Source organism: Gopherus flavomarginatus, chromosome 20 (assembly GCF_025201925.1).
Source record: "Gopherus flavomarginatus isolate rGopFla2 chromosome 20, rGopFla2.mat.asm, whole genome shotgun sequence".
NCBI classification, from domain to species: Eukaryota; Metazoa; Chordata; order Testudines; family Testudinidae; genus Gopherus; species Gopherus flavomarginatus.
In genome coordinates, this window is record NC_066636.1 from 964,895 (window position 1) to 990,913 (window position 26,019).

A 26,019-nucleotide genomic window follows, 5' to 3' on the forward strand; every position below is an offset into this window, starting at 1 on the left:
GGTGTTCCCGGTCCGGGCGCTGATTGGCCGCGGTGCGGGCCGCGGCGGCTCCGCTGTTGCTGAGAGGAAGCGCTAGGAGCCCGGACGAGGCGCGACGGGGCCTGGCTGGGAGAGACCAACGGGTGAGCTCATGAATATGTCAATGAGATGCAAATGACATGCAAATAACGCGTCTCCGGGAAGACGTCCGGAGGGGGGGCACCTGCCCTTTCCCCTTGGAGTTTCGCTCCCGGGCCCTGCGGGGGGGGGTGGAGCCGCCGCGGGGGGTGATGGGAGTCGTAGTCTTGCCGCGGAGGAGGGAGCCCGGGTGCCTCCCCGGGGCGGGCCACGGCGGGGACTTCATCTCCCAGCATGCACGGTGCGGCAGCAGGCCTGGCTTGGAGCGGGGGTCGGTCGCGGGGGCTGCTGGGAGATGTAGTCTGGGGAGCACGCCGGAGGGGACTACATCTCCCGGCAGGTCCCGCGCGGAGCGGGAAGCGGCCGCTCTGCATGCCGGGAGCCGTAGTGGTTCCGCGGGGAGGGGGCGCCGGGGCTCGTGCCGGGATGCGGACTACAACTGCCCTGACGCGCGACGCAGCCTCGCGCTTCCTGCTCTCCCAGCGCCAGGTAAACAAGTCTGGGCCTGGCCCCGCCCCGCCCCTTCTTGCTATTGGCTACTGTACCTCCTGCCCCGGCCCCTGGGCCCTCCATCGGCCTCTCATTGACTACTGTAAGTGTCACTCGAAGGGACGGGGCAGGATGAGCCTGGGATAGTACTCGCCTCTCCTCGCCTCTGATTGGCCACTGCCACTGCCATTCTTCGGGGGTTGGCCGAGTTCAAGTCATGCCTCGTGTCCGTTGGACCTCGCGGCTGCCAGTCAGAGGTTTGTGCGCCCTGATTGGCCGGCGGCTCCAGCTGGTCCAGATTCATTCACCATTTTGTCTGTTGGAGTAAAAGGGGCTCGGAGGGGCCGAGAGGGGCTCGGGCTGGACCATCCTGTGGTGCAGGGGGGACCGGGCTGTACCAACCCCCTGGATAGGGGGTAGGGCTCTACTCAGCTCCCCCTCGGACGGGGGGGCAAACAGGTAAGGGGGCCCCGGAGCGATACCAACCCCCGTGTCAGAAAATGGGGGGAGCCCCCCGGGCGGTACCAACCGCCCAACCCCCCCTCAAAATGGGGGGGAGCCCCCCCGGGCGGTACCGCCCCCCTCAAAATGGGGGGAGTCCCCCCGGGCGGTACCAACCACCCAACCCGCCCTCAAAATGGGGGGAGCCCACCCGGGCGGTACCAACCAACCCCCCCCGAGAATGTGGGGAGCCCCCCCGGGAAGTACCAACCAATCCCCCCTCTGAGAATGGGGGGAACCCCCTGGGGTGGTACTGACCCCCCCTCTGAAAATGCGGGGAGCCCCCCCCCCCGGGCGGTAGCAACCTTCAGTAGTGTGGCAGGAAAGGGCGGCACCATTTTTGGGGGGTGGGCAAGGGGGTTGCGTTGCTATTATGAGATGGGGGTTCCCGGGTCAGAGGGACCCCCTGGGATAGTATTATGGGGTGGAGAGTGGTGAGTCACTCAGGAGACCCCAGCATGTGTGTCTGGGGGTTCACTGGGCCCGGCAGACTAGGGGAAATGGGGCCCAGGGCATGGGGGATGTCAGGATGTCTTGGGGGGCTGGGCTGTCAGTGTTGGGGCGGGGGGGGGAGGCTGGAGCTGGGGGAGATGAGGAGGCGAAGCAGAAAAGGGAGACGGGGCTGGCCCAGGGGGTGTTGGAATTGGGATTCCCTGGTACTGGAGGGGGTTGTGGTTCTGGCCCCATTTCCTCCCAGTGGTGCCCAGAAGGGCCCTGCTAGGCCAAGCGGCCCAGGACTCCAGGGGAGCCTGGCAGGGCCCAGCCGCTGTCCCTCCCTCCCTCCGTCCAAGGGGGGAGGGGGTGACATTCCAGCCACTCCTGGGGCTCTGCCTGAGATTGGGGGGCATCTCAGCGGCTCGGACGTCCCGCCCACATTTACACGGGGGGGGGGTAAGATCTGCACATGGGCAGAGAGATTCCCCCCCCAACAACCTTGGTTAACCTCTCCCTGCCTGGAGTAGGCTGGGCTGGGCCAGGATTCGAGGCAAACAGGTAAGTGAGAGGGCAGACTTAGCCCCATGCCATGAACAGGGTGTATAAGGGGATGTTCCTCTCCCACACATGGGCTTACTGGCCCCCCAGGAACCCACTTCCCCCCACATTCCCCATGTGTGGGTGGACACACGGTCCCAGCACTGCCTCTGCCCCATGGGACTATACACACAAACTCCCTCCTGCCAGTCGGGATGTGGGGCAGGCCAGGGCTGGGCTCGTAGGGCTGTGGGTTGGGGTTGAGGGGCCCTGGAAGAGCTGGAGGGGCAGGGCTGGGCTAGCAGGGAGCTGTGCGTTGGGGTTCAGGTGGCCCAGGGTTGGGTTGGCCAGCCCTCACCCCTTGACATGGTCTTCCCCTCCTGTCCTCCCAGGTCCTGTGTGTCCACCTGGCCTGGAGGCTGGAAGATGAAACCCGCGAGGAAGGCTTCCAGCTCCTCCTCTTCCTCCTCATCCAGCAGCAACAGCCGCTCTCCCCCGTCCACCCGGGCCAAGACCCAGAAGCGCAGGACGGCTGAGGGGGGGCCCAAGTCGGCAGGGGAGGAGGAGGGGGTCGGGGGAGGCGGAGAGGAAAGCCCTGCCCAGCCCCTGCCCTTGCCGGGCCCCCATCTCATGCCAGTGAAGATGGACCCTGGCTCGCAGGAGCTTCCTGGGCGGCAGAGTGACCCCTATGAGCCGCCCGACAGGGAGCCGGGGTGCGACGACCCCCCAGGGGAGCCCCCTTTGAGCCGCAAGACGGCCACCTTCAAATCCCGAGCCCCCCGCAAGAACCCAGCGGCCGGGGAGGAGTGGAGCGGCTCCGAGGGGTCCGGGGCGCCAGGCGAGGAGGGCACCGGGCACTGCCCCTCCTCCAGCACCGACACGGCCAGCGAGCACTCGGCCGACGAGGATGCCAAGGGAGCTGGGGGGGAGTTGTGGGGCACGGCCCTCGGCCCCAGCGACTATGACCTGCGGCTGCTGCGCTCGCAGCGGGTCCTGGCCCGGCGCCAGGGCATCTTCCAGCCGGCCGTGGTCAAGCACGTCCGGCGTGGCCAGGACCTGGGAGTTCAGTTCACCGGCGACCGGGCCATCACCTACTATGAGGGGGCGCTGGGCTCGGGGGCCCTGGACGTGGTCCTGGACACCACGCCCCTTGCAGGCACTGTGGCAGTGGGGGCCCGTGTCTGCGTCTGCTTGGCCCCCGAGGAGATGGCCTACTACGAGGGCACCGTGCTGGAGGTGAGCCTGAAGCCGGCCTCCTACAAGGTGCGTTTCACCGGCCCCAGCCCGGCCCCCCGCAAGGACACGGTGTGGGTGCCACGCTCTGGCCTGCGGCTGTTGCGCCCGCCCTGGAGCCCGGCTGTCGCCGCGCCCCCCAAGCCAGAGGAGGAGGAGCCCCCCTGCCCTGAGCCCAAGCAGCCGGAGGACGCCGAGGTCTCCAAGATCAGTGCTGGCGTGCGGGGGGCTGGAGAGGAGAAGCCCCCGGCCGCTGCCCCACAGCTGTTGTCACCCCCCAAGTCCCCGGCCTTTGCCCGCCTGCCGGAGCAGGCTTCTCCGCTGCTGAGCCCTGAGGCAGGCGGCAGCCGCAGCAGCAGCGTGGTGTCGGTGGAGAAGTGCAGCACACCGGGCTCGGCGCGCTCCCGCACGCCCCTGACGGCCGCCCAGCAGAAGTACAAGAAGGGGGACGTGGTCTGCACCCCCAACGGGATCCGCAAGAAATTCAACGGCAAACAGTGGCGCCGGCTCTGCTCCCGCGAGGGCTGCATGAAGGAGTCCCAGCGGCGCGGCTACTGCTCCCGCCACCTCTCCATGCGCACCAAGGAGCTGGAGAGCCTGTCGGAGGGCCGGGCCAGCGGGCTGCGGGAGGGCAGCGCCGAGTTCGACTGGGATGAGACGTCCCGCGACAGTGAGGCCAGCAGCGCCCGTGGCGACTCCCGCCCCCGCCTGGTGGCACCGGCCGACCTGTCCCGCTTCGAGTTCGACGAGTGCGAGGCGGCCGTCATGCTGGTGTCGCTGGGCAGCTCGCGCTCAGGCACCCCGTCCTTCTCGCCCGTCTCCACCCAGTCGCCCTTCTCACCTGCCCCCTCGCCATCCCCCTCACCCCTCTTCGGCTTCCGGCCCGCCAACTTCAGCCCCATCAACGCCTCGCCTGTCATCCAGCGGGCGGCCGCCCGCAGCCGCCACGTCAGCGCCAGCACGCCCAAGGGGGCAGGGGGTGGAGTGCTGAGCCCCGAGATGCTGCACCACGCCCCTCACCGGGAGCGGCACTCCTCGGGCATCGTGCCCACCTTCCAGACCAACCTGACCTTCACCGTGCCCATGAGCCCCGGCAAGCGCAAGGCGGAGGCACCCCATGGCGGGCCGGGTGGGGGCGCCGACTTCCAGAAGAGTGACAGCCTGGACTCAGGGGTGGAGTCGGTCTCCCACACCCCCACCCCCTCCACGCCTGCCGGCTTCCGGGCCGTCTCGCCCCCCGGCCCTGGGCCCTTCTCCCGCTCCCAGCAGGCCTCGCCGCTGCTGCTACTCTCTCCGCCAGCAGGGCTGACCTCCGACCCCAACCCCACGGTGCGCCGGGTGCCAGCTGTGCAGCGGGACTCACCCGTCATCGTCCGCAACCCTGACGTGCCGCTGCCCTCCAAGTTCACAGAGAAGCCACGGGAGGGGCGGGCCGGCAGCCCCCGGCTGGGCAAGGTGGGCACCAAAGAACAGCTGCAGGTGCCGGTGCCCATCAATATGGGGCGGGCGCTGCCCTGCAGCCAGCCTAGCGCTGTCCCGGCCCCAGAACAGGCGCCCCCCGTCTTCAGTGTCTCCTCCCCCTTCCAGCCGGTCGCCTTCCACCCCTCCCCGGCCGCCCTGCTGCCTGTCATTGTGCCTAACGACTACTCCGGCCCGCCGGCCCCCAAGAAAGAGATCATCATGGGCCGGCCTGGCACAGGTAAGGGACCTCTGGGGAGAGCTCGGGCCTGGCCTCAGCACGGTGCTGCAGGGAGTGGGGTGGGGTCTCAGCAGGGGGTGCTCTCCCCTCTCGTGGACATTGCTCTTGAACCTGCATATCTGTGCTGGGAGATGAGTCCCTGTATGAACAGCTCCTGTGCCCCATCCCAGAGATGGCTGCATCCCAGTGCCAGGTGAAGGGTCCCTGTATAACCAGCCCCTGCGCCCCACCTCAGAGGTGGCAGCATCGCAATTCTGGGAGAGGGATGCTGGGTATGGAGTTGTGCCTTTGTTTGAATACTAGTATGTGGGCTCAGCTCAGCTCTCGACATCGATCTCTAGCCTAGTTCAGCCTAAAAGTTAATTCCCCCGCCCCACCATGCCCTTTGGCTGGGGAGGAGCTCTGGGGTCAGCGGGGGGGTGGGAGGAACGTGATTGTGGTGCTGAGCGTGCACAGCCCTGGGTGTGTGTGCAAGAAATTCCAGTGCCCTGAAGGGGATGCTGTGTGTGTCGGTGCTTCTGAGTGTGTGTGTGTGTGTGTGTGTGTGTGACACTGCCTGGCCCTAGGGGCCTGGTTCCCTACGTAGCTGTCGCCACACCATGCTGGCACCCGCCCCCACTCTTCGGTGCTAGCCACGCTTGCTCACCTAGGCTGGTGTGGGGTGCCTCGGCAATTCTCCATCGGCCTTGTTCTTACCCAGGCCTGGATCTCCGGTACAGGGCTTGCATGTGGGACTCGCATGCTCAGTTTTGCACAGCCTGGGGCTCTTGGGGCAGCATTTGCACCAGGGGCTCGCACACTAGCCCTTTCGTACGCTCATTCTTGCACAGGTCTGGGGTTCCCAGTGCAGAGTTCACACACTCGCTGTCGCACTGAACCCGGGCTCTGGTCAGAGGCCTCCATCCTGGGCTGGGTCTTGTGGAAGTAGGGGGAATCCCTGGGGAGGTGGGGCCCAGCTCCCTGCCCCCGGGATGTGGGTGTGAACGGGCAGCTCCCTTGCTCCCCTCCCATCACCATCCCTGCAGTAGTGGGGATGTAGTTTGCCGTCTCCTGGCAACCGGTAACCAGAGCGACCATCTCCCTGTGCTCCTATCCCTGTCTCTATTTATATTGGAGCAAGAGGGGTGGGTGTGCAAGTGGGCGTGCGATGGGGTCGCACGGGTTCAGGGGACATGACAGAGCCGGCCTCTCCACCTCCCCTGCGGATAATGCGTGTACACAAGCTCTCCTCGGCACACGTGCAGCTGGCACAGATGTGCACAAAAGCAGTTGCACACATGACATAGTTACATGGAGCACAGTCATGAACACAAGTGTTACACCTGGTTCACGTATCATTTGCCTGGACAGCATGTTTCACAGATCCCCTCACCTTAGTCACAGCCCTGTGGGACACGTGGCTCTGGCACACCTAACACACCCCAGACTTGGCATAACACTGCTCACACCTCGCTTACTGCTCCTGCACACTTGTGCACACCTGTCCTGGCAGCTCCAGGCTGTCAAACATGCACAGCATGTAAACCGCTGCCTTCCCATTCTCACAGACACGAGTGTGTTATCCACACCGATGCTGGGTATGGGCACACCGCCTACATGCTCCGGTGTGTTATCTGCACCTGGGTCTCACAGCAGCGGGGCTAGGGGGAGGGGGTGCAGGCTTACACCAGCCCTCAGCCACAGCGTCATGCTCGCCGGGCCGGAGCACCTGCTCACATGCACGGGGCCCAGTGGCGCTGGGTGTCTTTGGCGCAGCCGTGCTTGGGCAGCTTCACACACACGGCATGTTCACCCGCCATCTCGCACTCTTGCCCCCCTTTGCACTTCCTCCGTCCCTCCCCCATGCGCTGTCATCTGCTTCTGCATGTTCACCTCCCGCAGGGCGGTGTCTCACATGCTGACACTGGCATTGCTGGGGGGGTACTTGGGCTCTGGGTCGCCCTGGAGACCCATGGAGTCCTTGGCAACAGCTGCTGCTTTCTGGGGGTGGGTGTCTGGGGTTGCCAGGGAGACCACATCCTTCCTGTGTGGGGCAGGGTTGCCCTGGGGGGTGGGAGGGCAGATAGGTTGTCCTCTAGTTCCCTTTGTGCCCTCATGGTTGCCCCCCCAGTCCCCTGGCTGTGAGATGCATCCCTGGTGGCCACTGGAATGTCCCCCAGGCCATCCCCCCTCGCTGCCCCCCAGAACTGCATGGGGGGACGGGGACCCCAAACCTATGTGTCCCTGCCGCCCCCTGCTGCAGGGGCTGAGTCCTGCTCTGTGCGTGTGTGTGTCTGTCCCTGCTGCCCTCTGCTGGAGGGGATGGGCCCCATGCGCTCTGTGTGTGTGTGTGTGTGTGTGTGTGTATGCAGTGCATCTCATTTGCTGTGTGTGTTACTCTACATTGTGGTGGTTGTGGACTGTCTCTTGCTGGCTGTGCGGCGTGTGGGTTTTTTTTCTGTACAGGGGGTGCATGTTCTTATTATTCAGGTGTGCGGCTGCGTTGGTAACTGTCTTGCTCTCGTTGTGTCTCTGCTCTACATGTCCGAGTGTGTTAAACTGCAGCTGTGCGTAGTGTGGTGTTCCAGTGCATTGGCGTGTGTGTGTCCCTCTCAGTGTATCTCGTCTCTTTTATGGAGTGAAGGTGCGTGTGCATGTCGCCTACTGTACATTTGTGTCTCTCTCTGCGTGGGTATGTCTCTGATGTGTGTCTGTGGGTGTTTTGGGGGGGGCTGTGTGTCTCTTGCTTGCAGCGTGGGTGTGTTTTGGGGTGGTGTGTTTCTTTTATGTGTGGTGCGTGTTTGTGCCCCCCCAGGAGCTCTCAGCCCAGGGCTGTGTGTGTGTGGGGGTTGCTGAGCTCTCTCCGCCCCCCACCCCATTGACCCAGGTGGGGGTGGGGGAGGAACAGCCTGCCCGGGGTGTGGGCAGACGCCGTGTTGACTCACACTGGGCCTAGTAGCCTATGTGGGGAGTGCGCATGGGTCCCGGGTTGGCAGGTCCCCAGGACGTGGGGGCCAGGGCCTCTCTGGCAGGGCCGGCTCCTCCCCCCGCCCCTGGGTGTGGGGGGAGGTTATCCCAAGAATGCAGCTGGGCCCCCAGCGAGCGGCCGGCGGGAAGCCAGCGCGGAGCCAGCGCTCTGGGAGCATGCGTCTGTGTGTGTGTTATAGCAGCTGTGTGGGTCAGCCTGTGTGTGTCAGCATAGCCAGATGCATCAGTGTCTGGGTGTGAGAGTGCAGGGTGTGTGTGTCTCCAAGCTGGTGTGTGAGTGGGTCAGCATGCCCAGTTGTGTGGGTGAGAGAGAAAGCACGTGTCAGTGTCAAAATGCCCACGTGTGTGTGAGGAGTGTGTAGATATGCACAGCTCTGTGAGAATGTGCACACTGCTCTGTGCTTGTAAACACAGGTACTGGTGTGAGAACATGTGAGCATTTCATGCCCACCCAGGGCATCAGTGGGAGGCCTGGGTGGGAGAGTGGTTGAAGTGCAGGAAAGTGTGGCTGGAGAGCACACACTGCTACGAGTGTGTCAGCTGCAGGAGTTTGGGGTGTGTGAATGTTAGAAGTGCACAAGAGTGTCTGTGGAGCATGAGTGAGCATGTCAGACGTGCACACGAGCATGAGTGAGCGCACGAGTGGGGTGTGGATTGTGAGCTAGTGTGTTAAATGTGCACAGGAGTGTGTGGTGAGTGTGTCGGATGTGCACACAAGCTGGTGTGGAGCATGAGTGTGTTAGGAGCGTGAGTGTGTTAGGTGCACGAGGGTGTGTGTGGAGCATGAGCGAGTGTTAAACGTGCACACAAGGGTGGGTGTGTAGCATGAGCGAGCGCACAAATGGGGTGTGGAGCGTGAGTGTGTTAAACATGGACAGGAGTGTGTGCGGTGAGTGTCAGGCGTGCGCACGAGGGTGGAGTGAGAGTGAGTGTCAGGCATGCGCATGAGGGTGGGTGGGGAGTGTGAGTGAGTGTCAGGCGTGCGTACGAGGGTGGGTGGAGTGAGTGAATGTGTTAGGCGTGCGCACGAGGGTGGGTGGAGTGTGAGTGTGTCAGGCATGGACACGAGGGTGGGGAGTGTGTGTGTGTCAGGTGTGCGCATGAGGGTGGGTGGAGTGCGAGTGTCAGGCGTGCACACGAGGGTGGGTGGGGAGTGTGTGTGTGACAGGCAGGCGCACGATTGTGGGTGGGGAGTGTGAGTGAGTGTGTCAGGCGTGCACACAAGGATGGGTGGAGTGAGAGTGAGTGTCAGGCGTGCACACGAGGGTGGGTGGAGTGACTGAGCGTGTCAGGCGTGCGCACGAGGGTGGGTGGAGTGTGTGTGTCAGGTGTGCACACAAGGGTGGGTGGGGAGTGTGAGTGAGTGTCAGGCGTGCGCATGAGGGTGGGTGGAGTGAGTGAATGTGTCAGGCGTTCGCACGAGGGTGGGTGGAGTGCGAGTGTCAGGTGTGCACACGAGGGTGGGTGGGGAGTGAGTGTGTGACAGGCGGGCGCACGATTGTGGGTGGGGAGTGTGTGTGTCAGGCTTGCACACGAGGATGCGTGGAGTGAGTGAGTGTGTCAGGCGTGCGCACGAGGGTGGGTGGGGAATGTGTCAGGCGTGCACACGAGGGTGGGTGGAGTGTGAGTGTGTCAGGCGTGCGCATGAGGATGGGTGGGGAGTGTGAGAGTGTCAGGCGTGCGCATGAGGGTGGGTGGAGTGTGAGTGAGTGTGTCAGGCATGCGCATGAGGGTGAGGGGAGTGTGTGTCAGGCGTGAGCACGAGGATGGGTAGGGAGTGTGAGTGAGTGTGTCAGGTGTGCGCACGAGGGTGGGTGCGGAGTGTGTGTCAGGCGTGCGTACGAGGGTGGGTGGAGTGTGAGTGAGTGTGTCAGGCGTGCGCATGAGGGTGGGGGGAGTGTGTCAGGCGTGAGCACGAGGATGGGTAGGGAGTGAGTGAGTGTCAGGCGTGCGCGAGAGGATTGGTGGGGAGCGTGTGTGTCAGGCGTGCGCACGAGGGTGGGCGGAGTGTGAGTGAGTGTGTCAGGCGTGCGCACGAGGGTGGGCGGAGTGTGAGTGAGTGTGTCAGGCGTGAGCACGAGGGTGGGTGGAGTGTGAGTGTGTCAGGCGTGCGCATGAGTGCGTGCGGTGCGTGTGCAGGCGCGTGCCGGGCCGGCCCACGTGTCCCGTGTCCCGCCGTGCCCCGAGGCCCGGGTGAGGGGCGCGGCGCAGCAGGGCCCGGGCTGAGCGGCCCCGCCTCGCGGGCTGCCGGGGGGGGGGGGAGCAGCCAATGGCCGGCGGCGGCGCCCCCCGCCAATAGGAGCCGAGCGGTCATTTGCATAGCGGTGACGTCGGCGCGGCGGCCAATGGGCGGGCGGCGTGTGCGAGCGCCGCTCATTTGCATGTGAATGACGGGGCGGCGGCAGCCAATGGGGCGGCGGGGGCCGTGGGGCCTGCGTGACGCGGGGGGGGGCGGGGGCCGCCCTTGTTCCCAGGCGGGGCCGGGCCGGGACAAGCGGCGACAGGCGGCGGGTGCCCGGCAACGGCGACAGGCGGAGACCCCCCCGCGCGCGCCCCCGGCCTCGCGCCCGCCCCGCCCCGCCCCGCGCGCCCCCGCCGGTGAGGCGCCCCCGGCCGGCAGGGGGCGGGGGGGGATGCGCGCCCCCGCCGCCCCCGCGCGATGTTCTCCACGGAGCGACCCCCGGCAGCGCTGCCCCCCCCCGCCGCGGCGGGCGCTCGGCATGTTCGGTCAGTGGCGCGGGGGGGCCCCGAGAGCTGCCCCCGCCCGAGCCCCTCCCGTCCCGGGGTCCTGTGGGGGGGCAGGAGCGGGGCGCGGGGCCCCTCCCCTCTGGGGGGCACCAGGTCCTGTGGGGGGCACTGGCTGGGGGCAGGAGCGGGGCGCGGGGCTCCTCCCCTCTGGGGGGCACCAGGTCCTGTAGGGGGGGCACTGGCTGGGGGGCAGGAGCGGGGCGCGGGGCCCCTCCCCTCTGGGGGGCACCAGGTCCTGTAGGGGGGGCACTGGCTGGGGGGCAGGAGCGGGGCACGGGGCCCCTCCCCTCTGGGGGGCACCAGGTCCTGTAGGGGGGGCACTGGCTGGGGGCAGGAGCGGGGCACGGGGCCCCTCCCCTCTGGGGGGCACCAGGTCCTGTGTGGGGGGGCACTGGCTGGGGGGCAGGAGCGGGGCACGGGGCACGGGGCCCCTCCCCTCTGGGGGACACCAGGTCCTGTAGGGGGGGCACTGGCTGGGGGGCAGGAGCGGGGCACGGGGCCCCTCCCCTCTGGGGGGCACCAGGTCCTGTGTGGGGGGCACTGGCTGGGGGGCAGGAGCGGGGCACGGGGCACGGGGCCCCTCCCCTCTGGGGGACACCAGGTCCTGTGTGGGGGGGCACTGGCTGGGGGGCAGGAGCGGGGCACGGGGCACGGGGCCCCTCCGCTCTGGGGGGCACCAGGTCCTGTAGGGGGGGCACTGGCTGGGGGGCAGGAGCGGGGCACGGGGCCCCTCCCCTCTGGGGGGCACCAGGTCCTGTGTGGGGGGCACTGGCTGGGGGGCAGGAGCGGGGCGCGGGGCACGGGGCCCCTCCCCTCTGGGGGACACCAGGTCCTGTGGGGGGGCACTGGCTGGGGGGGCAGGAGCGGGGCGCGGGGCCCCACCTCTCTAGGAGGCACCAGGTCCCATCCAGATCCATGGTTGGAGGCTGGCTTGGGGGTGCCAGGAATGGGATGCGAGGCCCCTCCCCTCCCCTCTGGGGCACTAGCCCCGATCCAGCCCTAGGGCAGTGGCTAAACGTTTGGGTCACAGCAGTCGGGCTCTGGGGCCAGCTGAGCTGGTGCCATCCCCTGAGTCTGAATTAACTTCCCAGCGCAGATCTGCCCCTCGCCTGCCAGGTGCAGCACGCAGGACTCCTGGGTTCTCTCCCGCCCTCTGCAGAGCGGGTCTGGTGGTTAGAGTGAGCGGAAGGGGGGCTGGGAGCCAGAACTCCTGGGTTCTCTTCTGGCTGTGGGAGGGGAGTGAGTGGAGTGGGGAGGGGGCTGGGAGCCAGAACTCCTGGGTTCTCTTCTGGCTGTGGGAGGGGAGTGAGTGGAGTGGGGAGGGGGCTGGGAGCCAGAACTCCTGGGTTCTCTTCTGGCTGTGGGAGGGGAGTGAGTGGAGTGGGGAGGGGGCTGGGAACCAGAACTCCTGGGTTCTCTCCTGGCTGTGGGAGGGGAGTGGGAGTGGGGAGGGGGCTGGGAGCCAGAACTCCTGGGTTCTCCCCTGGCTGTGGGAGGGAAGTGGGAGTGGGGAGGGGGCTGGGAGCCAGAACTCCTGGGTTCTTTCCTGGCTGTGGGAGGGGAGGGGAGTGGGTGTAGTGGGAGTGAGGAGGTGGGCTGGGAGCCAGGACTCCTGGGTTCTTTCCTGGCTGTGGGAGGGGAGGGGAGTGGGTGTAGTGGGAGTGAGGAGAGGGGCTGGGAGCCAGAACTCCTGGGTTCTCTCCTGGCTGTGGGAGGGGAGGAGAGTGGGTGTAGGGGGAGTGAGGAGGGGGGCTGGGAGCCAGGACTCCTGGGTTCTCTCTCTGGCTGGCTGTGTGACCTTGACCAGTGCCTCAGGTTTCCTGCGTGACCCTGCTGTGGGGCATTGTGCTCTCTTGGTGGTGACACTTTTTGGGGGGTGTGGGTCTGTGCCCCCCATAGCCCTTTAGACCCATCCTCGGTTGGAGTTTGGCACCGTTGTGGGGGACAGGGAGCAGTGACGTGACCCCCTGAGGCTGGGGGGTGCAGCGACACCCACCCCCCCTCTGAAATCCTCTCCCATCCTGTCCCCCCCCCGCGGGGGATGTGGTCACCGGCCGGAGAACAGGAAGGCAGCGCCGGCTTCCCGGCAGCGCCCCACCACCAGCCACTTAAGGGCTTTAATAATTGAGTTAGCCGCGCACGCGCCCTGCTCCTGGGCCGGGGGAGCGCCCGGGCGACCTGCAGGCCAGGGGGCTGGGCAGGATCCACGGGCCGGGCAGTGGGGCTGGGGTAGGAGGTGGGTTGCTTCCCTGGCAGGTGGCTGGGGCTATGATGCTGTGTTGTGGGGGGTGGCTGTGGCATGCTGCCTCCTTGCCTGTGGGGAGATCCCCGCCGTGGCACAGGCAGCTGGAGGGTGGGCACCACATAGCTGGGGCTGCAGCCGGGCGTGTCTGGCCTGCCCATGTGTGTGCTGGGGCCTATGGGAGCTGTGCCCAGGCAGGGATCAGGGTGGGGCCTGAACGGGCAGGTGTAGGGGGCAGCCTGGCGTCTCACTGGTGGGACGCGGAGGTTGTTGCGTTCAGGAGTCTGGCAGCACTTTGTGTGATGCAGGTTGGGAAAGACTCAGGTTGCCGTGGTGTGTTACAGGATGTCCTGGTGTATTTGTGTTTGCGGAGCTGCGTTGCACTGCAGGATGGGGTGTGTTGTGTTATGTTGCATGGCTGTGTAGCGTTGCAGTGTGTGCATGTTGCAGGATGTGGTACAGCTCTGTGTGTGTTGGATGGCCCAGCTGCATTGTGTTAGGGCGTGTGTGTGTAAGGGCTGTGATGGGTTGTAGGACATTGTGTTGTGCTGCTGTGTGTGTTTCTGTGCTGCTGCACGTGTTGCTCTGTGCTGGGGTGTGTGGCAGGGCCGCAGGTGCTGTGTGTGGTTGTGTGCCTGGCCCTCCTTCCCCCCCCCCCCAAGTGCTGCTCAGCCTGAGAGGCCCAGCGGGGAGGGGATCTGCTGGGAATGGAGCTGGGGGGGGAAATAGTGCTGCGTGTTTTCCTCGTCCAGCGCTCTGAGCTACTCCCTCCAGGGAGTGGTGTGGGGTGATGCCCTACTCTGGGGGGCTGCTTGCTCAGTGCTGGGGGGCTTCCCTCACCGCATACATCCCTGGGCTTGGCCGTCGTTGTGGGTCAAAGCAGAGTCCCCACGCCTGCCCTCCCCTCCTGCAGCCTGTACCTCGGGGGCTCCTCCCCTCGTTCAACCCGAGCTGGTGGGGAGGGTGCAAAGGGAAACTCCTGAGTCCTTCTCCATTGCTGGGAGTATGGGGGGCCATCTGAGCATGGGGGAAGGCCAGGGAGCCCCAATACTGGGGGTACGGTACAGGGCAGAGTGACCCAGGCAGAGAGAACCCAGGCGTCCTGGCTCCCAATCCCTCCTGCTCTAACCCACCAGACCCTACTCCCCTCCCAGAACTGGGGAGAGAACCCAGGAGTCCTGGCTGTGTGTTTAACCCTTTGCCTGCTCTCTCCCTTCCAGTCTGGACCAACGTGGAGCCGCGCTCTGTGGCCGTGTTCCCGTGGCACTCCCTTGTGCCCTTCCTGGCCCCCAGCCAGCCGGACTCCTCCGTCCAGCCCAGCGAGGGGCAGCAGCCTGTCAATCACCCCCCGGTGTCCAATCAGAACAAAGGTGAGGGTGGGGCAACCCATGTGGGCCACGTGAGGAGGGCCGGGGGAGGGGCTGTGAGCCAGCCCAGCTCCTTGCCAGCACAGGGGAGCTGCTGTCTTTTGTGTGTGACCCACCAAAATGGTTCCCGTGCAGCAAGCAAGGAGTGAAGCCAGCAGGAGAGCGCGGGCTGTTGCATTTCAGTGTGACCCACAAAAATGGCCCCCGCTTTGCTGCTGATGGTGGGGGATGGGCATCCTTTGTGTTTCAGTGTGACCCACAAAAAGGGCCCCTCTCTGCCTGGCGTGTTCTCATGGGCTGTTGCTCTTGATCTTTGCCCCCACCAGAGCCTCCAGAATCAGCGGCCATTGCCCATGACCTCCCAGGGGCGGTGGCGGGGGCTGAGCTGGGGGCTTCCCGCCCCAACAGTCCAGCATCAGCCCCCCAGGCCACGGCAGCGGCTGGAGGGGGAGAGGGCCCCTCCCAGCTCGAGGACGAGGCCCTGGGACCCCCAAGGCTGGACAGCGAGACAGAGAGTGACCACGATGACCCGTGAGTGGGGGAGGGGTTGAGGGACATGGGGCTAGTGTGAGGGGGATGGGGGGGAAAGGGGGCTGGCACGGGGGGAGCTGGGGCTAGTGTGGGGGTTCAGGTGGGGATGGTGCTGGCGGGGGGTACGAGAGGGATGAGGGCACATGGGGCTGGTGCAAGGGGGATGGGGGACGGAGCTGGCACAGGGGACATGGGGCTGGTGCAGGGGTTTGAGGAGAATAGGGTACGTGGGGCTGGTGGGGGAGTAAGGAGGGTTGTTGTGGGCACATGGTCAGAGCTGGCAGGGGGACATGGGTTGGGGGATTCGGGCTTGTGGGGTGGAGGCAGGGGTAGGGTTGGGGGTGCGATGTGGGGGGATCTGGGTCAGGGACCAGGCTGGGGGGAGGTTGGGGAGGGGTCAGGGACATGGCGGGATCGAGGGGCAGCAGGGTTACAAGAGTGACGCCCACCCCACACAGGTTCCTGTCGATCGTGTCCCCCGAGATCCAGCTCCCTCTGCAGTCTGGGAAGCGCCGGACACAGTCGCTGAGTGCCCTGCCCAAGGACCGAGACTCCTCCTCCGAGAAGGATGGGCGCAGCCCCAACAAGGTGAGCGAGACTGTCCCCCCCCGGCCGTGTGCATGGAACAGCCCAGAGAGACCTGCTCCCCCCCCACCCCTGTGCATGGAATGGTACAGAGACAAGTGTTCCTGCCCCCCCCCCCGCAATACTGTGTGCGTGGAACAGCCCAGAGAGACCAGCTCCCCCCCTACCCCTGTGCATGGAATGGTACAGAGACAAGTGCTCCTGCCCTCCCCCCCAGTGTTGTGTGCATGGAACAGTCCAGAGAGACTTGCAGCTCCCCAAGGCCGAGTGCATTATCCCCTACCTGGAATGCAGCACAAGAATCAACCCCCTTTAATTCCCACATGGAATGCGCCACAAGACCTCATGCGCCCCCCCCTCCATCTGGAATGCTCCATTTTAATCCCTCTCCATCCAAATGGAATGCTCCACAAGAACTCACCAGCCTCCTTCATCCCCCACATGGAATGTGCCATGAGAACTCACTGCTCCCTTTATTTAATACATGGAACACTCCATGAGGCTCCCCCATAGCTCCCCTCCCTGCGGGAGGAATATGATTGGCTGTGAGTGTGTTGCTTGTTTGCATACTGACTCCTCCCCTAGACCCCCCCCAGCCTCCCAGTAGGAGGGATGTGATTGGCTGTGGGTGCTTTGTCTATTTGCATACTGACCCTTCCCTGTCCTGCAGCGGGAGAAGGACCATATCCGGCGGCCCATGAACGCCTTCATGATCTTCAGCAAGCGGCACCGGGCGCTGGTGCACCAGCGGCACCCGAACCAGGACAACCGCACCGTGAGCAAGATCCTGGGCGAGTGGTGGTACGCGCTGGGACCCAAGGAGAAGCAGAAGTACCATGACCTGGCCTTCCAGGTGCGGGCACCGGGGCAGGAGTGTCGGCGGGGGGCGCTGTGCTGCGGGGGGGGAGGTCAATGCGGGGGTCGGGTGCCCAGCATTGGGGTCAGCGGGGGGGGGAGGTGGGTATGGGGACACGGTGCTGCGGGGGGACAGCGAGGGGGTCGGGGGCCCAGCGTTGGGGTCAGCAGGGGAGCGGGGAGGCGGGTATGGGGACACGGTGCTGTGGGGGGACAGCGAGGGGGTCGGGGGCCCAGCATTGGGGTCAGCAGGGGGGCGGGGAGGTGGGTATGGGGACACGGTGCTGCGGGGGGACAGCGAGGGGGTCGGGGGCCCAGCATTGGGGTCAGCAGGGGGGCGGGGAGGTGGGTATGGGGACACGGTGCTGCGGGGGGACAGCGAGGGGGTCGGGGGCCCAGCATTGGGGTCAGCAGGGGGGCGGGGAGGCGGGTATGGGGACACGGTGCTGCGGGGGGACAGCGAGGGGGTCGGGGGCCCAGCATTGGGGTCAGCGGGGGGGGAGGTGGGTATGGGGACACGGTGCTGCGGGGGGACAGCGAGGGGGTCAGGGGCCCAGCATTGGGGTCAGCAGGGGGGCGGGGAGGCGGGTATGGGGACACAGTGCTGCGGGGGGACAGCGAGGGGGTCGGGGGCCCAGCATTGGGGTCAGCAGGTGGGCGGGGAGGCGGGTATGGGGACACGGTGCTGCAGGGGGACAGCGAGGGGGTCGGGGGCCCAACTTTGGGGTCAGCGGAGGGGGAGGTGGGCAGGGGGACACTTCGCTGCAGGTGGGGGGCTCTGGGGCCAGTGACTCGGGCAAGGGGCAGCGGGGGAGTCGGGGATCCAGTGGGCGGGAGGCTCGGGGGGCCAGCGGGGCGCCCCCTAACCTGGTCTGTGCGCAGGTGAAGGAGGCGCACTTCAAGGCGCATCCCGACTGGAAGTGGTGTAACAAGGACCGGAAGAAATCGAGCTCGGACGCCAAGCCCTCGGCACCGGGGCCTGGCGGGGGCCCCAAGGAGGCGCGGGAGCGCAGCATGTCGGAGACAGGCACGGCTGCTGTGGTGGGAGGTGAGACCCCCCCTTTCCCCTTCCCCCCAGTGGGGCTCCCCCCACAGCCAGCTCAGCCTCTCTTCTCCCCCTGTAGCCTCCTCGGAGATCCTGGCGCTGGCGGGGCCAGAGGGCAAGGCAGGGGCCACAGGGCACGTGCCCGGGGAGCGGCTGATCCACGTGCAGGGGGCTGGGGCGCAGCGGCCCCGGGCATTCTCCCACAGTGGGGTGCACGGGCTGGATGCCGGAGAGCGGGACAGCCAGGCGCTGCAGGAGCTCACGCAGGTACCGGGGGGGGCTGGGAGTTTGGGGGACGAGCTGGGGGCTCATGGTGGATTGGGGTCTGGGTGGGTGGATTGGGTCCCCTGTGGGGAGACTGTGTCTGGGTGGGGGGCCGTGCTGGGCAGGGGAATGGGATCCCTGATGGGGCAGAGGTTTGAGGGTCTGGGTTGGGGGGCCCTGCTGGGAGGAGGTGCGGAGGTCCCAGTCCTCAATCGCTCCCTGCTCTGTTGCAGATGTGTTCCAGCCCGTCGCCCTACGCCAGTGGGAAGGGGCAGTATGGGGGGCCGGGCCCCTCGGGGTCCCCATTCGCAGCACCAGGTGAAGGTCCCCGGCCCCCCCTGCTGCCGCCGGCCCCCCGCACCGCCCGCTCCCAGCGCGTGGCCAGCGAGGACATGACAAGTGACGAGGAGCGCATGGTCATCTGCGAGGAGGAGGGGGACGATGATGTCATCGGTGAGCCCCCCCCCGAAACCCCCAGACTTCCCGGCTCCCTCGGAGCCTGCCCAGAGCCCCCGGACTCCCCACTGCCCTCAGAATACCCCTTAGCCCCCCCCCCCCCCGTGGCCCTGCTGTATGGCCACACACCCTACACCCGTGTCCTCCCTGGCACAGCTCCGCAGGGAGGGGGTGGATGCGGGCAGTGAGGGGGGGCCTTGGGATGTCACTGACTCTGTCCTCTCCTGTCCCCCAGCAGATGACGGGTTCAACCCGCCCGACATCGACCTGAAGTGCAAGGAGCGGGTGACAGACAGTGAGAGCGAGATCTCCTCGGGCGAGGAGCCCGATGGCAAGGTGGGGGCTGGGGAGCTGGGGGGTTGACGGGGGGCAGGGAGAGGCAGTGGGGTTGTGTGGGGTTGATGGGGGGCAGGGAGGGGCTGTGTGGGGGTTGATGGTAGGGAGAGGCAGTGGGGCTGTGTGGGTCAGTACCTAACCTCCCCCCGTGTCTCTCTCTGCCCCCAGGGCTTTGGGCGGAAGCTCTTCTCCCCGGTGATCCGCTCCCCACCGCTGCCACCCTCCTCGGGTGCCTTCGCTCCCTGCCGCCCACCAGCCCCCCCTGAGCTAGACCTGCCCCACGGCCCCGACCAGCCCCCTCTGGCCCAGCCCTACAGCCCCTTCCCGCTGGCGCTTGGCCCTTTCAAGGCCCAGGACTCACGGGGGCCCCGGCCCCCCGCCCCGCCGCCTGCCAAACGCCCTGAGCCAGCCCCCCCCTACCGCCGGAAGCGGGCTGACAGCGCCGGGGGGGCTGAGCCGGGCGCTGCTGGGCCCTCGGTCATCTCCTCCTCTGGGGGGGTGCTGCAGGCGCTGGTGCTGCCGGAGCCGGGGCGCCTGTCTGCGGGCACCGTGCTGGTGCCCGCCCCCTCGCTCAGCAGCTGCGGGGGGGCGCCAGGCCTGGCGCGCACCGCCTCCACCGTGGTCACCAACGTGGTGAAGCCGGTCAGCAGCACTCCCGTGCCCATCGCCAGCAAGCCCTTCCCCCGGGGGGCAGGCGAGGGCGGGCCCCTGCTCAGTCCCCCGCCCCTGGAGCCAGCCCCGCCGCCCCTGGCTGTGCTGGGGGGTGCCAAGCCGGAGGCCGTGCCTGTGGGTCGCATCGGCCTGCTCTACGCCGACAAGAAGCCCCCGCCCGCCGCCAGCCAGGCCCCCTCCCCCCACGTGGTGGTCGGGCCGATGAGCAAGGTCCCAGCGGCCCCGGGAAACATGGTGACCAACCTGCTGGTGGGGCAGGCAGGGGGCACGGCGTCCGGGCCGGCTCCCGTGACCGTGCTGCCGCCACAGCCCTCGGTGCAGTTCATTACCCAGAACCCCCCGGGGACCGGCCCCAATGGGCCGGTGCCCCTGGGCATCCTGCAGCCCCAGGGCCTCCTGTCGGGGGCACCAGGCAAGGCAGGGGGCATCACCCAGGTGCAGTACATCCTGCCCACCCTGCCCCAGCAGCTGCAGGTGGCCGGGGGCAAGGGGGCAGGGGCCGGAGCCGCCAGCATCCACTTCACCCTGCCCCCCACCAGCAGCAAGGTCCTCGCCACCGCGCCCCACGGCCTGCCCATCCTCCAGCCCGGGCCCGGCAGCGCCAGCACCGCTGTCACCGTCGTCTCCACCGCGCCCAAAGGTGAGGGGGGCGCCAGCTCCAGGGTCTGGCTGGTGTATGGGGTGGGGGAGGGGCAGGGGACTTGTTGGCTTAGGGGTGGGGGATGGGGTGGGGGGGCTGGCTGGTGCATGGGATGAGGCAGAGACTCCCCCACCGCCCTGATGTGCCCCCGTTTCCCCCCCAGCCCAGTCGGTGTCTCCGGTGCAGGCCCCGGGCCCCGGCGGCTCGGCCCACCTGGTGCAGGGGAAGGTGCTGGTGCCTGTGGCAGCCCCCCAGGTGACGGTGCGGTCCGGGGGTGGGGCCGGCCCGATGGCCCAGGTGGCGCCGCCCTTCGGCGTGCCCCTGCAGAACGGATCCCAGCCCGCCAGCAAGGTGAGTGTGTGTCTGTGCCGGGGCGAGGAGGGGGCGGCTTGGGGGTCCTTCTAACCCCCCTGCTCTGCCCCCCAGATCATCCAGCTGACGCCACTGACCCCCGCGCCGAACAGCGCTGCCCTGGCGCCCCCCCTGAGCCCCGCCACGGCCCTCGTGGGACCCCCCAGCCAGGCCCAGAAGGTGCTACTGCCCTCCTCCACCAGGTAGGGACCGGGGCAGTGAGGGGGCAGGGCTCCGTGTCCCCCCCGCCTGCCAGTAACGCTTCCCTCTCTCTGCCCAGGATCACCTATGTGCAGTCCACAGGCGGGCACCAGCTGGCCCTGGGCACCTCGGCCTCCCCCTCGCAGCCTGGCGCCACCCCTGCCGCCACCTATGTGCAGGCCCCTGTGGGGCCGGCCCCCATGGCCCTGGGCTTCACGGCCATCGGGCCCAGCGGGCCGGCCATTGTTCAGCCGCTGCTGTCGGGTAAGGGTGGGACTGTGAATGGTGCGGGGGGGGTGATACATTCAATCCCGACCCCTGCTCCCCCCGTGTTTGGCGGGGCTGGTGCTGGTGTGTTGGTACCAGGGAGGGGCAGATAGTTGGGTCGGGGAAATGGTGGGGGGGTTGACGGGCTGGGACTGGGTTGGATGACCTGTGTGGGGCTGGTGCCAGGTGGGGGGCTGGTTTGGGGGCACAGGGGCTGGCAGCAGATGGTGGCAGGGGGCTGGGTCAGGGCTGCAGCCAAGGGGCTGGTGCCAGATGGGAGCAGGGTTTGGGGTGTGGGGCAGGGATGGTGCTGGATGGGGTCAGGGAGCTGGGTTGGGAGTGTTGGGGGGGATGGTGCTGGGTTGGGGGGGATGGCGCTGGACGGGGTCAAGGGCAGGTCCGTTCGTCCGTCCGTCTCACCCTTGGCGTTTCTCTCCCCAGGGCAGAGCCCCCTGCTGGCCCCAGGGCAGGTGGGGGTTTCCCCGCTGCCCAGCCCCCAGCTGCCCCCCTCCTGCAGCGGCCCGGTGATCACGGCCATCTACCCCGGCCCCCCGAGCGCTGGCCCTGCCCCGTCACCCGCCCACGGTCTCGTCTACAGCGTTGCCAGCCCCGCCCCTGCCCCCATCCTGCCCAAGGGGAGCAGTGCTGCCAGCCAGGGCACAATGGGGCCTGGACCCATGGGTATGAATGGGGCGGGGCTGGGCAGGGCCCCATTCCCACCACATGCCCACAGAATGGGGGCGGGGCTATGGAACAGGGGGTGAGGATAGGCATGGCTCCACCCACACGGCCACAGAATGGAGGTGGGGCTATGGAACGGGGCTGGGCATGGCTCCACCCACATGGCCACAGAATGGGGGCAGGGCTATGGAACGGGGTGGGGCTGGGCAGGACCCCACACGTGTCCGCAGAATGGGGGTGGGGCTATGGAATGGGGCTGGGCATGGCTCCACCCACATGGCCACAGAATGGAGGTGGGGCTGTGGAACAGGGGGCTGGGCAGGACCCCACACATGTGTCCACAGAATGGGGGTGGGGCTATGGAACGGGGTGGGGCTGGGCAGGACCCCACACATGTGGCCACAGAATGGGGGTGGGGCTATGGAACGGGGGCGGGGCTGGTCAGGGCTCCACCCACGTGGCCGCAGGATGAGGGCGGGGCTGGTCAGAAGGTGGGTGGGACAGAGAACAGGAGGCAGTTTGGCAGATCCCCAACCACATGGCTATGGAATGGGGGTGGGGCTGAGTAGGGCCAGATTCTTATGGCTGGGGGCAGAGTTATGGGTTGGGAGCGGGGTAGGCTCCGCCCTCATGGGTATGGAATTGGAGCTGGAGGTTTGGGGGGGGTGAGTGGGAAGTCCCTGTGGCCTCCCGACCCCCAATGTCTCTCTCTCTCTCTCTCCCCCCCCCCCACAGGGCCCCTCGCCTTCCCCCCAGGGCCTGCCCGGCCCCCCCGCCCCCCACCGAAGCCCCCCCAGAAGGTGAAGGCCGCCATCGCCAGCATCCCTGTGGGCTCCTACGAGTCGGCCCCGTCACCGGGCCCCACTCGGCCTCTGGGGGGGCAGCAGACGGAACCCGGGGGGCCGCCCCGCATCCCCCGGGAGCTGGAGAGCCCCAGGGAGCCTCCAGAGCCGCCTGCCTCCTCCTCCCCACCCCAGCCCCCTCAGCCCAGGCCAGCTCCAGAGCCAGAGAGTTGGGATGGGCACCCCCCCTCGCCCACGCCCCCCCAGCACCCACTGTCTGAGGCTGAGAGCGGTGAGGGCTGGAGCCAGCGGGAGGCAGCGCCGGGGGCCAGTGAGGAACGAACACCCAGAGAGCCGGCAAGTGCCCCTGGAGCTGCCCTGGGGGCAAAGGGGCCCGAGACGGTGAGTGACCCCCCCCATCATTTCCCCACCCCACCCACTGTCCCCTGGGGGGAAAGGGGCCTGAGACAGTGAGCAACCCCCCCATTATCCCCCTACCCACCCTCCCACCTCCACCCACTGCCCCCTGGGGGGCAAGGGGCCCGAGTCGGTAAGTGACCCGCCCCCCTTCCCTCCTGTCTCCCATTACTCCCTGATCTCCCCCGAACTGCCCCCCTCAAGGCCTTTCCTGCCACTGGTGCTAACGCTTCTCTCCCCTGCAGACCCCCCGGGGGCCTGTGTCTCCCGACTGGAGGGTCCCAGGTCCTGAGAGCCGCCCTGAAGCCCCAGCTCCCCCGGCTGGCCCCTCGTCGTCCTCTGCGCTCAGCCCCGCCCCTGCTGGCTCTGGGGATGGGTCCCGGGGGGCAGGTCCCACTCCCAGTGCGCCTGAGGGCCCAGAGCGCAAGGAGGGGGCGGGCAGCAAGAAGGTGAAGGTCCGGCCTCCACCGCTGAAGAAAACGTTCGACTCGGTGGACAAGTGAGTGACGCGGGGGTCGGGGCTCACATGGCCTAGGAGCAAGGCAGGGCAGACACCCATTGCCCCCATCTCGGAGGACTCTTGCTCCTGGGTCAGGCTGGGGGGAGAGGAGGGGACCCCAGCATCCGGGAGAGCTGGTGCATGACGCGCCCCACCCCTCCCCCAGCAGGGTTCTGTCCGAGGTGGATTTCGAGGAGCGATTCGCCGAGCTGCCCGAGTTCAAGCCCGAGGAGGTTCTGCCCTCGCCCACGCTGCAGTCCCTGGCCACGTCGCCCCGCGCCATCCTGGGCAGCTACCGCAAGAAACGCAAGAACTCCACCGGTGTGGGGGGTGACGGGGCGGGAGTGAGGGGTTGGGGGGCGGGAGTGAAGGGCACCGGGGGCTGGGGGGGCAGGAGTGAGGGGCACCGGCGCGCGAGGGGTTGGGGGGCGGGAGTGAAGGGCACCGGCGTGCGAGGGGTTGGGGGGCGGGAGTGAAGGGCACCGGGGGCTGGGGGGGCAGGAGTGAGGGGCACTGGCGCGCGGGGGGCTGGGGGTCGGTAGTGAGGCACAAGCAGGTCCAGGGGGGCAGAGGCCCCATGCAGGAGGGGATGGGGGACTCATTAACCCTTCGGCCTCCCCTAGACCTGGACTCCTCCACCGAGGACCCCATCTCGCCCAAGCGGAAGATGCGGCGCCGCTCGAGCTGCAGCTCAGAGCCCAACACGCCCAAGAGCGCCAAGTGCGAGGGCGACATCTTCACCTTCGACAAAACAGGTGAGGCCTGGGGGTGGGCCCGGCCGGGGGGCGGAGCTGGAATGATGGGATGGGGATGGGGTGTGGCCTGGAGGAAGGGGTGGGGCAGCAGGAAGGGGTGGGGCTCACCCTGGGGCGGGGCTGGCAGAAAGGGGCAGGGCTCCCTGGGGTGGGGGGCGTTGCCAGCAGGAAGGGGCGGGGCAGAGGCTTATGGCCCCTCCCCCCCAGGCACGGAGGCGGAGGACGTGCTGGGGGAGCTGGAGTACGAGAAGGTCCCGTATTCGTCGCTGCGCCGGACCCTGGACCAGAGGCGGGCGCTGGTCATGCAGCTCTTCCAGGACCACGGCTTCTTCCCCTCAGGTCAGTGCTGCCAGGGGGTGCTGTGCTATGGGAGTGGGGTGAGGGGGCTCCCTAGGGGGCCCCGTGGGGCAGGGAGCGGTGCCAGGGGCTCCGTAAGGGGTCCCGTGGGGCAGGGAGTGGGACCAGGGGCTCCATAGAGGCTGCCATAGGGTATCTCCTGGTGTAATGTAGGGACAATTGTGGGCTCCTCGGTGTGTTGAGTCCAGGAGTGGGGTAGGACCCCGTGTCCCTGCTAGTTCCAGCCCCGGCAATTCTGTAGCCCAGCGTTGGGGGACGCAGGCATCTCCTTTGTGTCCTGTACCTAACTGCTGTGTGGCCCCCCCTTGGCCACTCCCCAGCGCTGGTGAGGGGTCCCTGCCAAACTGGCCCCCGCCCCACAGGGGCCACATCTCTGCGCTGGCAAGGGGTCCCTGTGGAACTGGCCTCTGCCCCACAGGGGCTGCGTCCCGGCGCCGGTGAGGGGTCCCTGTGGAACCAGCCTCCGCCCCACAGGGGCTGCGTCCCGGCGCCGGTGAGGGGTCCCTGTGGAACCAGCCTCCGCCCCACAGGGGCCGCGTCCCGGCGCCGGTGAGGGGTCCCTGTGGAACCAGCCTCCGCCCCACAGGGACCGCATCCCGGCACTGGCCAGGGGTCACCCTGGAACCTGGCTTCACGTCACTGACGTGATGTCTCGTCTCCCGCAGCCCAGGCCACGGCCGCGTTCCAGGCCCGCTACTCCGACATCTTCCCCACCAAGGTCTGCCTGCAGCTGAAGATCCGCGAGGTGCGGCAGAAAATCATGCAGTCGGCCACCCCCACAGAGCAAGCGCCCAGCACACCCGAGCCGGGGGGCCCGGGCAGTGGCAGTGCCGCGGAGGGGCAGCCCCCAGAGCCTGTGCCCCCCCAGGACTTGGACCCAGGGGCGGAGGCTGGTGGCAGCACCAGCTGGGACAATAGCCAGACGTCTCCCCCCGGGGGTGCCGCAGGCAGCAGCAGATGAAGGGCCTTGAGCGGCACGGCTGGAAGCAAAGCATTCTGGGAGCTTCGCCCGCCTTCCTGCTACACCCCGGCCTGACTGGCTCCCCCGGGATGGTCCACTCCGCCATGGACTGCAGCGCCCCCCTGCACGGATGGTTTGCTCCGCCACGGGCACCAGCGTCTGCCCCCCACAGCCAGGATGGTCTGCTCCGCCACGGGCACCAGCGTCTGCCCCCCACAGCCAGGATGGTCTGCTCCGCCACGGGCACCAGCGCCTGGCTGCTCCTCAGCCGAGATGGTCTGCTCCGCCACGGGCACCAGCGCCTGCCCGCCTCTCAGCCGGGATGGTCTGCTCCGCCACGGGCACCAGTGCCTGCCCCCTACAGCCAGGGTGGTCTGCTCCGCCACGGGCACCAGCACCTGCCCGCCCCTTAGCCGGGATGGTCTGCTCCGCCACGGGCACCAGCGCCTGCCCCCTACAGCCAGGGTGGTCTGCTCCGCTATGGGCACCATTGCCTGCTCCCCCCAGCCAGGATGGTCTGCTCCGCCATAGGCATCAGCGTCTGCCTCCCCCAGCCAGGATGGTCTGCTCCGCCACGGGTACCAGCACCTGCACCTCCCCACCCCCTCAGCCAGGATGGTCTGCTCCACCATGGGCACCAGCACCTGCCCCCCACAGCCAGGATGGTCTGCTCCACCACAGGTGCTCCTGCTTCCCCCTCTGCCCCCAGCTGGGATGGTCTGCTCCGCTATACCAGTGGCTCTCCCCATCCCCATGGTGGCACCCAGACCCACCCATTGCAGGCTACTGGCCCCGCCTCTGTCACCGTGGGAACTGCGGGGGGGACATGAACACCTGCAAAGTGACGACTTTTAATAATGTTAAATATTTTGAGACCTGATGTGCTCCTGGCTTGTGTCAGCCTCTGCCTGCCAGGCTCCGCCCCCTGCCGTGCTGTGGGTGGGAACTGTGCCAGGCTCCACCCCCTGTCATGCTGGGGCTGGGAACTGCCAGGCTCCGCCCCCTGATCCTCAAGCTGTCTAGGGGGCC

At 67.6% G+C, this 26,019-nt stretch overlaps 1 protein-coding gene across 9 annotated transcripts; it reads left to right on the forward strand.

Moving 5' to 3' along the window:
- Window positions 1-25,870, forward strand: CIC (capicua transcriptional repressor). Of its 9 annotated transcripts, none has more exons than XM_050930441.1 (21): window positions 1-122; window positions 2,472-5,011; window positions 14,189-14,338; window positions 14,662-14,866; window positions 15,325-15,454; window positions 16,122-16,304; window positions 17,189-17,354; window positions 17,431-17,618; window positions 17,849-18,068; window positions 18,307-18,407; window positions 18,576-19,719; window positions 19,883-20,070; window positions 20,146-20,273; window positions 20,351-20,535; window positions 20,980-21,219; window positions 21,955-22,403; window positions 22,664-22,917; window positions 23,084-23,238; window positions 23,541-23,672; window positions 23,880-24,011; window positions 24,695-25,870. In XM_050930441.1, the coding sequence occupies exons 2-21, from the start codon at window positions 2,506-2,508 to the stop codon at window positions 24,988-24,990; spliced, it is 7,152 nt and encodes a 2,383-aa protein (XP_050786398.1). In that variant the 5' UTR covers window positions 1-122; window positions 2,472-2,505; the 3' UTR covers window positions 24,991-25,870. The 9 variants fall into 9 exon arrangements, with proteins under 9 accessions (XP_050786398.1, XP_050786401.1, XP_050786402.1 ...); XM_050930444.1 differs by having other exon boundaries at window positions 23,087-23,238; XM_050930445.1 differs by having other exon boundaries at window positions 18,310-18,407.
- The last annotated feature ends 149 nt before the right edge of the window (window positions 25,871-26,019 follow it).

Bases quoted from the DNA above. Each gene is read 5' to 3' on its own strand.
- CIC (XM_050930441.1), top strand. From the start codon at position 2,506: ATGAAACCCGCGAGGAAGGCTTCCAGCTCCTCCTCTTCCTCCTCATCC. The intron at 18,069-18,306 runs GTGAGCCCCCCC...CCTGTCCCCCAG, and splicing joins GGGGGACGATGATGTCATCG to CAGATGACGGGTTCAACCCG. The intron at 24,012-24,694 runs GTCAGTGCTGCC...CGTCTCCCGCAG, and splicing joins CCACGGCTTCTTCCCCTCAG to CCCAGGCCACGGCCGCGTTC.